General features: G+C 42.1%; 1 protein-coding gene across 4 annotated transcripts in view; it reads left to right on the top strand.

Moving 5' to 3' along the window:
* Positions 1 to 13,172, top strand: part of SETD3 (SET domain containing 3, actin N3(tau)-histidine methyltransferase) — an 85,770-nt gene that overhangs the window by 59,307 nt on the left and 13,291 nt on the right. For 3 of the 4 annotated variants that reach the window (XM_077910562.1, XM_077910564.1, XM_077910563.1), the window contains exons 7-9: positions 6,661 to 6,768; positions 9,444 to 9,502; positions 10,677 to 10,791. In XM_077910562.1, coding sequence (XP_077766688.1) covers positions 6,661 to 6,768; positions 9,444 to 9,502; positions 10,677 to 10,791 — 282 coding nt within the window. The remainder of the gene's footprint in view (positions 1 to 6,660; positions 6,769 to 9,443; positions 9,503 to 10,676; positions 10,792 to 13,172) is intronic. The other variant, XM_077910565.1, reaches the window with a different exon arrangement.

Here is a 13,172-nt window from a genome sequence, read left to right as displayed (position 1 = left end):
TTCAGAAGTGTTCTATAGTTTTGAGGGTATAGATCCTTTACATCTTTGGTGAGGTTTATTCCTAGGTATCTTATGCTTTTGGGTGCAATTGTAAATGGGATTGACTCCTTAATTTCTCTTTCTTCAGTCTCATTGTTAGTGTATAGAAATGCCACTGACTTCTGGGCATTGATTTTGTATCCTGCCACGCTACCGAATTGCTGTATGAGTTCTAGCAATCTTGGGGTGGAGACTTTTGGGTTTTCTATGTAGAGTATCATGTCATCGGCGAAGAGGGAGAGTTTGACTTCTTCTTTGCCAATTTGAATGCCTTTAATGTCTTTTTGTTGTCTGATTGCTGAGGCTAGGACTTCCAGTACTATGTTGAATAGCAGTGGTGAGAGTGGACATCCCTGTCTTGTTCCTGATCTTAGGGGAAAGGCTCCCAGTGCTTCCCCATTGAGAATGATATTTGCTGTGGGCTTTTCATAGATGGCTTTTAAGATGTCGAGGAATGTTCCCTCTATCCCTACACTCTGAAGAGTTTTGATCAGGAATGGATGCTGTATTTTGTCAAATGCTTTCTCTGCATCCAATGAGAGGATCATATGGTTCTTGGTTTTTCTCTTGCTGATATGATGAATCACATTGATTGTTTTACGGGTGTTGAACCAGCCTTGTGTCCCAGGGATAAATCCTACTTGGTCATGGTGAATAATTTTCTTAATGTACTGTTGGATCCTATTGGCCAGTATCTTGTTGAGAATTTTTGCATCCATGTTCATCAGGGATATTGGTCTGTAATTCTCCTTTTTGGCGGGGTCTTTGTCTGGCTTTGGAATTAAGGTGATGCTGGCTTCATAGAACGAATTTGGAAGTACTCCATCTCTTTCTATCTTTCCAAACAGTTTTAGGAGAATAGGTATGATTTCTTCTTTAAACGTTTGATAAAATTCTCCTGGGAAGCCATCTGGCCCTGGACTCTTGTGTCTTGGGAGGTTTTTGATGACTGCTTCAATTTCCTCCCTGGTTATTGGCCTATTCAGGTTTTCTATTTCTTCCTGTTCCAGTTTTGGTAGTTTGTGGCTTTCCAGGAATGCGTCCATTTCTTCTAGATTGCCTAATTTATTGGCGTATAGCTGTTCATAATAGGTTTTTAAAATCGTTTGTATTTCCTTGGTGTTGGTAGTGATCTCTCCTTTCTCATTCATGATTTTATTAATTTGAGTCTTCTCTCTCTTCTTTTTAATAAGGCTGGCTAATGGTTTATCTATCTTATTAATTCTTTCAAAGAACCAACTCCTGGTTCTGTTGATCTGTTCCACAGTTCTTCTGGTCTCGATTTCGTTGAGTTCTGCTCGAATCTTTATTAGCTCCCTTCTTCTCTTGGGTGTAGGATCTATTTGCTGTTTTTTCTCTAGCTCCTTTATGTGTAAGGTTAGCTTTTGTATTTGAGTTCTTTCCAGTTTTTGAATGGATGCTTGTATTGCGATGTATTTCCCCCTTAGGACTGCTTTTGCTGCATCCCAAAGATTTTGAACGGTTGTATCTTCATTCTCATTAGTTTCCATGAATCTTTTTAATTCTTCCTTAATTTCCTGGTTGACCCTTTTATCTTTTAGCAGGATGGTCCTTAACCTCCACGTGTTTGAGGTCCTTCCAAACTTCTTGTTGTGATTTAGTTCTAATTTCAAGGCATTATGGTCCGAGAATATGCAGGGGACAATCCCAATCTTTTGGTATCGGTTCAGACCCGATTTGTGACCCAATATGTGGTCTATTCTGGAGAAAGTTCCATGTGCGCTTGAGAAGAATGTGTATTCAGTTGAGTTTGGATGTAAAGTTCTGTAGATATCTGTGAAATCCATCTGGTCCAGTGTATCATTTAAAGCTCTCGTTTCTTTGGAGATGTTTTGCTTAGAAGACCTATCGAGTATAGAAAGAGCTAGATTGAAGTCACCAAGTATAAGTGTATTATTATCTAAGTATTTCTTCACTTTGGTTAATAATTGATTTATATATTTGGCAGCTCCCACATTTGGAGCATATATATTGAGGATTGTTAAGTCCTCTTGTTGAATAGATCCTTTAAGTATGATATAGTGTCCCTCTTCATCTCTCACTACAGTCTTTGGGGTAAATTTTAGTTTATCTGATATAAGGATGGCTACCCCTGCTTTCTTTTGAGGACCATTCGAATGGTAAATGGTTCTCCAACCTTTTATTTTCAGGCTGTAGGTGTCCTTCTGTCTAAAATGAGTCTCTTGTAGACAGCAAATAGATGGGTCCTGCTTTTTTATCCAGTCTGAAACCCTGCGCCTTTTGATGGGGTCATTAAGCCCGTTCACATTCAGAGTTACTATTGAGAGATATGAGTTTAGTGTCATCATGATATCTATCCAGTCTTTGTTTTTGTGGACTGTTCCACTGAACTTCTTCTTAAAGGGGAATTTTAAGAGGCCCCCTTAAAATTTCTTGCAGAGCTGGTTTGGAGGTCACATATTCTTTTAGTTGCTGCCTGTCTTGGAAGCTCTTTATCTCTCCTTCCATTTTGAATGAGAGCCTTGCTGGATAAAGTATTCTTGGTTGCATGTTCTTTTCATTTAGGACCCTGAATATATCCTGCCAGCCCTTTCTGGCCTGCCAGGTCTCTGTGGAGAGGTCTGCTGTTACCCTAATACTCCTCCCCATAAAAGTCAGGGATTTCTTGTCTCTTGCTGCTTTAAGGATCTTCTCCTTATCTTTGGAATTTGCAAGCTTCACAATTAAATGTCGAGGTGTTGAACGGTTTTTATTGATTTTAGGGGGGGATCTCTCTATTTCCTGGATCTGAATGCCTGTTTCCCTTCCCAGATTAGGAAAGTTTTCAGCTAGAATTTGTTCAAATACATATTCTGGCCCTCTGTCCCTTTCGGCGCCCTCGGGAACCCCAATTAAACGTAGGTTTTTCTTCCTCAGGCTGTCGTTTATTTCCCTTAATCTATCTTCATGGTCTTTTAATTGTTTGTCTCTTTTTTCCTCAGTTTCCCTCTTTGCTGTCAACTTGTCTTCTAGGTCACTCACTCGTTCTTCCACCTCGTTAACCCTCGTCGTTAGGACTTCTAGTTTGGATTGCATCTCATTCAATTGGTTTTTAATTTCTGCCTGATTAGCTCTAAATTCTGCAGTCATGAAGTCTCTTGAGTCCTTTATACTTTTTTCTAGAGCCACCAGTAGCTGTATAATAGTGCTTCTGAATTGGCTTTCTGACATTGAATTGTAATCCAGATTTTGTAACTCTGTGGGAGAGAGGACTGTTTCTGATTCTTTCTTTTGAGGTGAGGTTTTCCTTCTAGTCATTTTGCTCAGTGCAGAGTGGCCAAAAGCAAGTTGTATTGGGAAAAAGAGAAAAAGAGAGGAGAGAAAGAAGGAAAGAAAAGAGAAAGAGAAAAAAAAAAGGAAGAAAAAGAAAAAAAAACGAAAAAAAAAAAGAAAAAGAGAAAGAAAAAGAAAGGAGAAAAAAAAGGGGGTGGGGGAAGGAAACAAATCAAAAAGCAAAACAAAACAAAAACAAAAACAAACAAACAAAAAAAGAACCACCGGGGAGTATCTTCTGATTCTGTGTTCTTTAAGTCCCTTGGCTTCTCCTGGAAGTTGTCCGTCTAGCTGGTGTTCTGGGGGAGGGGCCTGTTGTGCTGATTTTCAGGTGTTAGCAGTTGGGGGAGCTGCTGTGCCCCTGCCTGGTGCAGGGCTCGGTGGGGGTTGTTTACCCCGTGAGGCCGCAGGAGGAACAGCCCCAGTGGCGGGGCAGCTCTGGAAACCTGGATTCAGCTCCGGCAGGAACTCCGTCTGCAGGGCCTGGAGGCTCGGGGCGGGGCCGCTGCTCTGCTCAGCTGGGGCAGGAGCGTCCTTGCTGTCCTGGGCCCTCCCGGCCTCTGCCTGTCCCGGGGGAGGCGGGATCCTGGGCTGTGTCCCGGCGCCCTGTGCTCCGGAGCCTGCGCTGTTGGATTCGCGCTCCCGGGCCGCGCAGCCCCCTCCGAGCTGCTCCTGGAACCGCGCAGCCCCCTCCGCACGGAGCCTCTTCCTCTGCCCGAGCCCCTCCGAGCTGCTCCCGGGGCCCCGCAGCCCCCTCCGCGGAGCCGCCCCCGAGCCCCTTCAGCTGCTCCGGGTCCCGCCGGGTCCCGCCGTGCGCGCTGCAGCCCTTAGGGAGCTCGGCGCACTCTCCTGGGCGCGCAGTTGCTGTTACTGTCCCCGGGAGCCCGAGGGCATCCCCGCCCTCCTGGGTCCTGCTCCACCTCCCCGCGAGCCCCTTTCCGCCCGGGAAGGTCGGTGCAGCTCCTGCTCCTCCGGGACGGGGCTCTCCTGTCCTGGGGACACTCGCCCCGGCCTCAGCCCGGCTCCTCGCGGGCCCCTCCCCCTTGGAGGCCTTTGTTTCTTTACTTCTTTTTCCCCGTCTTCCTACCTTGATAGATGCGCGAACTCTTCTCACTGTCGCATTCCAGCTGGTCTCTGAATCTCAGGCCGAATTCATAGATTTTCAGGATAATTTGAAGGTTTTCTAGGTAGTTTGGTGGAGACAGGTGATTTGGAGACCCTACTCCTCCGCCATCTTGCTCCTCCCCCCAAGTCCATCTCAACTTGATTTTCTCATAAACGTCTATGTAGGTAGAGGTGAGTGTTCTTTAAAAAAAGTAAAGATCTGATTTTTATGTGTTTAGTGTTTGTCTTAGAGGCCATTTGCATGTTCTAATCCTTTTTTTTTTCTTCTTAGAGGATTTTGAATCTTTCCTCAGGTTGAATACGTTCCTTCTGAGAATTATTTTAGGAAATGCCTCTCTCTCTGTATGTGGGAGCATTTATCTTTGGTTTATTTTAAAAATGCTTTCTGTTAGATGTTAAAAAGAAAACAAACTTGAAGTCAAATGCATTTCGTTTGCGTGCAGAGCGGTTGCAAAGCTGTTTCCCATACTAGATGTTTCTGAATTAGGAATTCACATAATAACGAAGTCTGCTTATTTTGGTTCTCCACAAAGGTTTGTTGTATGAGCTTAAAATAAGGCTGCAGCTGATCCGTATAACACATATTAACTGTTGATTTAGTTTAAGCGCACGTCTGTATCTCTCATTTCTGATCAACCCCAACAATCGGCATGCCGTGCAGCAGCCATCTTCCTTTATACTTTATTAAATCTCTGTCAATTATAAATATCAAGGTTCTACATTAATGTCAAGATAGTGCATCAAAAATTCATGGAATATGTGACTTTTTCCAAGGGTATTTAATACTTAATGCATTTGTGTCATTTTTCTTTCCAGAGATATTGACAGGTTTTATTAAGTGTTTGTTAGGGAGATTTCATTTTATCAAGGGACTATAAAGAGAAGCTGCGTGCTAAATCAATTTTTTAAAGCCAGAATATTGTTCATTTTTTCATCTTCAAACTCTTGTAATCCATAGGTTTTATTTGAATTTCCTCTCAGTTTATTTTTGTTTTATGTGAGTGATAGTTCAAGACAGAACTTTAATAAGGATCAAATATGCTGACTGTAGTGGTTTTTAATTTCCTTAAGCATCGCTACCAGACCCATGCAATATGGTAAATTCTTCAAAATGTCATACTTACATATTTAGCAATATTACTTCTTTTTATTGAAGCCAAACAAATGATTTTAGATATTAATCTTTCCCAAACACAGTGATTATTTTGTACTAGATACAATATTACTGTGTCTCATCTGGAATACCTCCTTTTGGCAGAAAAGGGAACGGAAGAGGACTTCACTGGGTTACCCCTTGGCATAAGGAAATGAGAATCTTCTTTTAAGAGTTAGCTCTTTAGGGCTTCAGGTCTGATGACAAGCTTCACCAACTGTTTATTTCTCCAACTTCAAATATTTATAATGTTCAAAAATCTGCAGAAAATCTGTGGCTAGCTTCTAACCCTATCTTCATGGGGGTAAGAGGTGAGGAGGGAGGTGGTGCTTTGTCGGACCCCAGACTTGCCCCTCTGGCCCCCCCTGCCCAGAAGACCCCATCAAGGCTATCTTTCTGACACTGGTGGATGGCCCTCCTCACCCATCCCAGGTGTATCCATTTCTCAGAAATGAGTCACAAAGAGGAAGCTTTCTGTTTTACTTTTTTATTTTTAAAGCATAAGTTAGGAATGTCGTCTCTTGGAGAAGATAGGCCACAATGAACAAAACCTTTATTGGATTTTGCTTTGTAAGGTGAGGAATGTTTAGTTATCCTGCCTTTAAAGAATGACCTTAAGGACTTTTCATCGAAGAATATTTGAGGAAGTTTCAAATAATTTCGGATTAATATTACAATTTTTGCAAGATGTATTTTTGAACCTTAACTTGGTCTTCAACAAAGGAAAAAGGCTTGATGTCAAAAAAATATATATCATTCTGTCCAGAGCTTCAGGAGTGTTTGAAAGAGGTATTTTTCTTGTTCTTGTTCATTTTCTCAAGGTATGTGAAAACCATTCTTTTCAAAACTAAATGTTTTTTACTTGCAAATCATTTTCGATATCTGCATCTTTCAAAATCCGTGTAAAACCATCGTGTGATACTTTTAAGAGAGAGGGTACGTATGGTTTTTTTGTTTGTTTTGGGAAGCCAAATTTTGCTTCAGTAGAGCTGAAACAGTAGCTATTCTAGATAAACCCGCATTTGGGTTTACCCTAAGTTGCTCTGCAGGCCTTACCCTGGGAAGGAATTCAGAACTCTGCGGCTCGAACCTGTTCTACCGTGAGGCCAGTAGGTGGCGGTAGTGCCACGGTGCTGAGAGCCCTGCTGAAATGGAAGGTATTTGCCTTTCTCCATAGTGTCAAATTAAATTTTGCTTCAGTATAACTGTTAAGTGCATGTGTTCTGTGGCAGAATAGCTTCTTATACCAGAATTATGTACAGTGGGCACACCCAAAATTTTAAGCATATAAGAACAACTATTTCTAACAGTTTCTACAAATATTACATAACCCTACAGCCAAAATAATTGTCACAATTAATCTGAAGAAAGCATTTGTGTGTGTGTGTTTTTCTTCCTGGGTTGTCTCTGCAACTTCATTAGGACTGTGAGCATGGACTTCTGTTTTCAGTAAGGTACATAAATAGGAAGGGAAACATTTTGGAGTTAATTCTCCATCTTTTTGGTCCTTGAGGAAGTTGCCTTGTTTGAGCAGAATCCATAGCTGTTTGAGGGTCCTGCAGTGTTGGAAGATCCTTGCTCCAGTCGCTTTGACATTTAGCATTCCAGTTTTGAAAATTTTCACCCTTTCTCTTATTCAGGAAGTCAGACTTTTTTTTTTTTGGCAGAGAGTGAGGGTCAAATTCTTAATACCAGTGGGATCTAGTGTTGAAATTTACCAACTTTCAAAATACCGCAGTTTAAATGAATTAAGGCATTTTAAAATAGCAAAAACAGCAATGCTTCCCACCTCCCAGAGTTTGAAAAGCAATGGCTTAGGCACCATCCTATCCGGTCCACGGTGGAGGGGATGTGAGGTGTCACTGTATTATCAGTGAGAGGGTTTTCGGCAGCCAAGGTTCTTGCTACGGCGCTGCTTTTCTTTTTTCTTTTCTTTTCTTTTCTTTTCTTTTCTTTTCTTTTCTTTTCTTTTTTCTTTTCTTTTCTTTTAAGATTTTGTTTATTTATTCATCAGAGAGATAGAGAGAGAGAGAGAGAGAGAGAGAGGCAGAGACACAGGCAGAGGGAGAATAAGGCTCCAAGCAGGGAGCCTGACATGGGACTTGATCCTGGGTCTACAGGATCATACCCCGGGCTGCAGGCGGCGCTAAACCGCCACCCGGGCTGCCCCGCTATGGCACTACTTACTGGCACTTTGGTTCTGGGCTCAAAGGTGGGGGGGGGAACAGTTCTCATCTGCTGAATTTGTACTTTTATAAGAAAAGACCTGAACACTATTGTGGTTAAGTTTCATAATGGTAAATGAAAAGCGTCTTTACGACTCACAGAACATGGCCTTGCTTTTCATTCATTACAAAGGAGGGGGAAAGAAGCTTCATTCTCTGGGATTCTCACACCTTCTCTAAGGTTGACCAAAGCATGGGAATTTTTTTTTTTTTTTAAACAGAGATAGAAAATCCCAATCTGCCCCCAGCAGGTAGAAAATTCCTGTGGGCAAAATGTCCTTTTGTATATTGACTTGAAACATACCTTCTTTAATTTCATTTTTGTTACTGTAGCATTTCAAAATTGCACACATATAATTTTATATTTGACTTTTCTTCCAAAGGGTTAAACCTGGGCTAAGAATTAGAGGGGAAAGCAGGCACCTGGGAGCTAACACCCAATTGGCAGCCTTTTGTAATATATAATTTGCCTAAAATTGCGCACTGAGCACAAGCTTTTGTTTTCTAATTGATTTACGGTTTGAGCCACTTTTACCTCATCCCCTACTGTCCTGCGCGCGGTGCCAGCGAGTACATTACAGGGAGCGATGATAAATGGCCGTGCACTTGTGATGCTAATGCGTCAGGAGTACAAACTGCGGGCTGCACGGAGCTCCGTGCATTAACAGCGGTGCGGAGCCCGGACAGCGAGGTCTCACTGCGTCTCAGAGATGGCCGTTTGCTCATCTGGCCACTCACTGTTGTCTGTGTGTCAGACCAGAATTGAAACTGAAGATTAAAATTATGCTGTTACAGCTTTTCATTTCTCATCAGAGACAAAGTTTTTGAGCCCTCGAAAGGTCTAAGGTGGGGGTCATTGTGATGTTAGAATAGGAAAGGTGTAAAACCTTCTTGTAAGTGTGAAAGTGTGGACATCTTCACCAAGTGTTCTTTGGTCCAGGGGGAAAAATGTAGTCTGATTTAAATAGGCCAATCTCTATTTTATCTTTGTCTTATTTGTAAAATGTATGATTTCACAAAACTATTTTTCTTGATTTTCTGTATTTGAGCCACGTTTGCCACGTATATGATTCATTTGCACATAAGTTGATTTACATCCAAATGATTTAAGTCGGAGATAAATGAAAGAACCTTCAATTTATTAGAGTGCCTTTAATTGTTCCTTCTATCGATAGAAGGCGAGATTTGAAATGTATTCTTGAGAATGTGCAGCACTTTGTGGGGAGAATTCGAGGAAGGCCAGGGCAGACCCCTACTTGGGAGGCTCCTGGCTTCTGTTTGCACCAGATTCTCAGAGCGTGGGTGTGCCCACCTTTCGTAAAGTCAGTCCACCTTAAATTTTATTTTTGCGTGGTGTCTGTGGGTTCTGGTATCGAAATATGAAGAAGCAGATTTATGGCGGCTGCTGGGCACAACAAATTAAGTTGACAGTGATGTATGAGAGCATAATAGCATGATGATCCCTCAGTAGCGCGGCTGGACGCCTCCTGCTTCATTTGGCTCTTGTTAGGATCTGTTAGGAAGCTAAATAATGAAATTCTGCTGACTGATTTCTGTTTTCCCTTTTTCTCTTTTCACGTCTGCTTTCTGAAACTTCTAATTCCCAGACCCATCCTCATGCCAACAAACTGCCCTTGAAGGATGCTTTCACTTATGAGGACTACAGGTTGGTGTGGGGAGTGTGTGTGTGTGTGTGTGTGTGTGTGTTGGGGTGTGGCGGGGTGGGGGATGGATGTGTGTTTGCATCTTTGGTGTGTGTTGGGTATTGTGTGGCTTGGGGGTGGTTTCTGAGTGATTTGGGGATCTTGGAAGTGGGAAGTACTTCAGTAAGAAGTGACCTGCTTTGACCAGTTAAAGCCCCCAAACAGGTAGTTTGGCGGAAGTTATAATGGACAGCTGGGGTAAGGATCAGCATTTTAATAACCACACCAAAATTTCTTGCACCCTGTGGTGGTGGGGAATTAGCCGAGGTGGCCAGGTGATAGTGGAGATTCATGTGCAGTGGTCATGAGAATTTTTTCCCCTTTTTAAATAGATTATTTTAGTGTAAAGTGGGGACTTTTAAAAAAAATTAAATTCAATTAATTAACATATAGAGTATTATTAGTTTCAGAGGTAGAGTTCATTGATTTATCAGTTGCATACAACACCCAGGGCTCATCACATCGTGTGCCCTCCTTGATGTCCATCACCCAGTTACCCCATCCCTCCACCTGCTTCCCCTCCAGCAACCCTCAGTTTGTTTCCTATGATTGAGTCTCTTTAGTTTGTCTTCCTCTCTGATTTCGTCTTGTTTTATTTTTTCCCTCCCTCCCTCTGTGCTCCTCTGTTTTCTTAAATTCCACATATGAATGAAATCATGTGATAATTTTTAAACAAAAAGGTGTAATTGCACAACGTAATAAAAAATAGCAATGCCATATTTTGTCGAGTTCTTAGAGGGTTTCTGGTCAGAAAGGAGTTAGTTGTTTGCCATTTACTGAGGCTTCAAACAGGTGCAGAGTCAGCATTTGGGTAGAAGAAGGTGGTGTGAACTGGGGAGGGCAGGGGTCCTGGCTGCTGTGAAGACCGGAGGCCTGGAGATCTCTGTCCCCAGTCCTCCTTCCAGGCCCTCCCCCCTTAATCCTCACCCCTGGATTTTCTCGGTCTCCTTTTCCCTTCTAGTTCCCCCTTCCTCCCTTCAGTCCTAGATTTAATTTTAAATGCTAAGGAAGAAGGCCAACCATCACCCTTGGTACTTTGGATAAGGTTTTGAAAATTGGTGAGAAGTCAAACTGTAGTTTCTGCACTGGGCTCTGAAATGTGCCTCCTGTAATTCACCTCTTTTCTGATTGTTACAGGTGGGCAGTCTCTTCTGTTATGACTCGACAAAACCAAATTCCCACGGAGGATGGTTCCCGGGTGACCCTGGCGCTAATTCCTTTATGGGACATGTGCAATCACACCAATGGCCTGGTAACGACCCCCTCTGTGTTGTGTTTAATCGGGGGAGCTGTGATGAATAAGCTTTAAAGTGGACACTCCACCTACAAATCATGCCCCCTCCCTGCTCCCTCCAAAGGGAGCAAACAGAACCAAGCCGAGCCACCCCTCCGACCTCCCACAAATAGAAGCTGCTGTTTTTCTGTCTCTGCGTTTGCTTAATCCTAAAGACCAGGAACTTGAATCTTATTCCACTTTCAAAAACCACAGTGAACTGCATTTATTTGCTAAGCCATAATTCCAGCCTAAACATTCATTTTCTTATCTTATTGAACCACAGACTAAACCAAAGTTTCTTTTTTCTTCCTCTCCTTAAAATACTGATTTATTGAAGAAAAAAAAACAACTTTTCTTCCTTCTTGTTTTCTCTTTTTATGTTCTTTGTTTTCTTTCTTTGCCGACTACATTCCCAGTGATGCATGTTCTCTGATTGCTTCCTCTCCCCTCTGCCTTTACCTGACACGCTGCCACATCCTTGGCCTGCTTATTAACCTGCTTTTATTCAGCGAAAGTTTCCCGGGTGCTGGGGCAGGAGGAGGTACACTGGGGCGGTTGGCTCCTGGCCTTGCGTGTGGGGTTGACATCTCTGGCGTGGGAAGCGCCGGGTGGGAGACAGTAAGAAAATACGGAAATTTTATGAGGATTGTTAATTACGACGTGTGAGAGGAAGCCGCGGAAGCCGGCTCCCTGTTCCGTAGCGTTGCAGCAGCGGGGGTTGATGTGCTCTCTGTGCTGAGGTGGTTGAGCAAGATTTCCTGATATCAGTACACAGAAATATGATCAACGTCAGAATATTTTGAATTTTTAAGCATTACACTGGGATACCGGCTTGGTTAATTTTTGGTTCATCTTTTCTCAACATCAGCTCTCTTTGTTATTATTAGCTGTCCTATAAACAGGTTTTTTAAATGCTATAAATGAGTATTTCCCATCGGACCCCACAAAATGGCCAGAACACACGTAACACATGCCAAACACTTGAAGATAGAATACCGTAGTGCTAATTTGGGAGAGTCTAGCAACAAGTATACTCTTAACTTGTAGAGAATGAAGAGTTCCCCTCTTAAATTATATTTCTGCTTTAATTTAAATATGCTTAAGTTAATTAGCCATAGTAAAGAACAGTGTTTTATTTATTTTCATTCTTTTTTTTTCCTTTCCTTCAGAGCTATCTTAACACTGATTATAAGATTGAGGTTCTCATATTTTTCAAAAATCTTTTAATATTTGACTCTAGTATTTTTCTTTTTGTTTCACTTCATTAGATCATTGGCTCTCAAACTTGATTGATCATTAGAGTTTATTTTTATTTCTAAAATTTAAAAAAGTCCATACTTTATTGTAAATAAACAAAAGCAGTTATATGCCTCCGTAGGAATAAAATATGGAGGTTCCCTTCCCCACCAGCACCTTGCCAGCACCCAGCCCTACCAGCGGCCTGGGTCCCCTGTTAAACACTTTCCAGGTACATGGTTAATGGTTTTATATGAATCTCTCCCTCATTTGTGTGCATTTGCACCCTCAGACCCTCACATACACACTGGTTTTTGTGTTGCTTTCATGTAAATGGGATTAAACTATTTAATTTTTTTCTTCTAAGAGTAAAAAACAAAAAGTTAATCTCAAAAATAATGCATCAGTGACAACCACGAATGCTATATTTTCTCTAACGCTGTTGTAAAGTCCATATCCAACCACAGAGCTGGCGAAGCATCGCTAGCCTTTAGAAGGTTTCTACAGGATGGTGGTGCTTTTTCTTACCGTTGTGGTTTTCCCTGAAATCTTAACTCCACTCCTTGGTTGAACCATTTTCCATTGTAACATAAGACTTCAGGGAAATCGCGTCTGGTAGAATTTGAGAGTCTATTTTAACACAATGAAGTTAATCACAAATATCACGTGTATTAACACTTAATCTCTTTTTAAAAATAAGGTCCTTGAAATTAAGGCTTGGCTTTTCAGACTGTTGGTATTCTGTTTTGTGTGTGTCTATCCTGACAGTCATCGTCTGTCTCTTCTATCACTGAGGGAGTAGGTAGGAATCTGTAACCCGGCAACGCTGTGTGCTTCTGACAAAAACCTGGTTATGGGAGTAGAGATGGGAGGGCCGAGCCTGTGGCAGTGATTCCAAGCCAGGAGCGGCAGAGAAATAGGGAGGGAACATAAAAGGATGGGTCGGTACCTCGGCCAGAGATGGTGGCACGTGTGAGCCCATTTCCTAGCCACTTGGAGAAACAGATTTAAGCAAGTTTATGGATATCGTATTAAACTGTAAGAAATCACATATCTTCAAATTCTGAGTGACTGGTTCAGAATTAAGGTAAATAGCAGTTTTCCTTTCTTGAGATGGTTCG

Source organism: Canis aureus, chromosome 9, assembly GCF_053574225.1.
Source record: "Canis aureus isolate CA01 chromosome 9, VMU_Caureus_v.1.0, whole genome shotgun sequence".
In the NCBI taxonomy this organism is placed as follows: domain Eukaryota; kingdom Metazoa; phylum Chordata; class Mammalia; order Carnivora; family Canidae; genus Canis; species Canis aureus.
The sequence above is the reverse complement of the archived record's forward strand: the minus strand, read 5'-3'. Positions and strand labels throughout refer to the sequence as shown.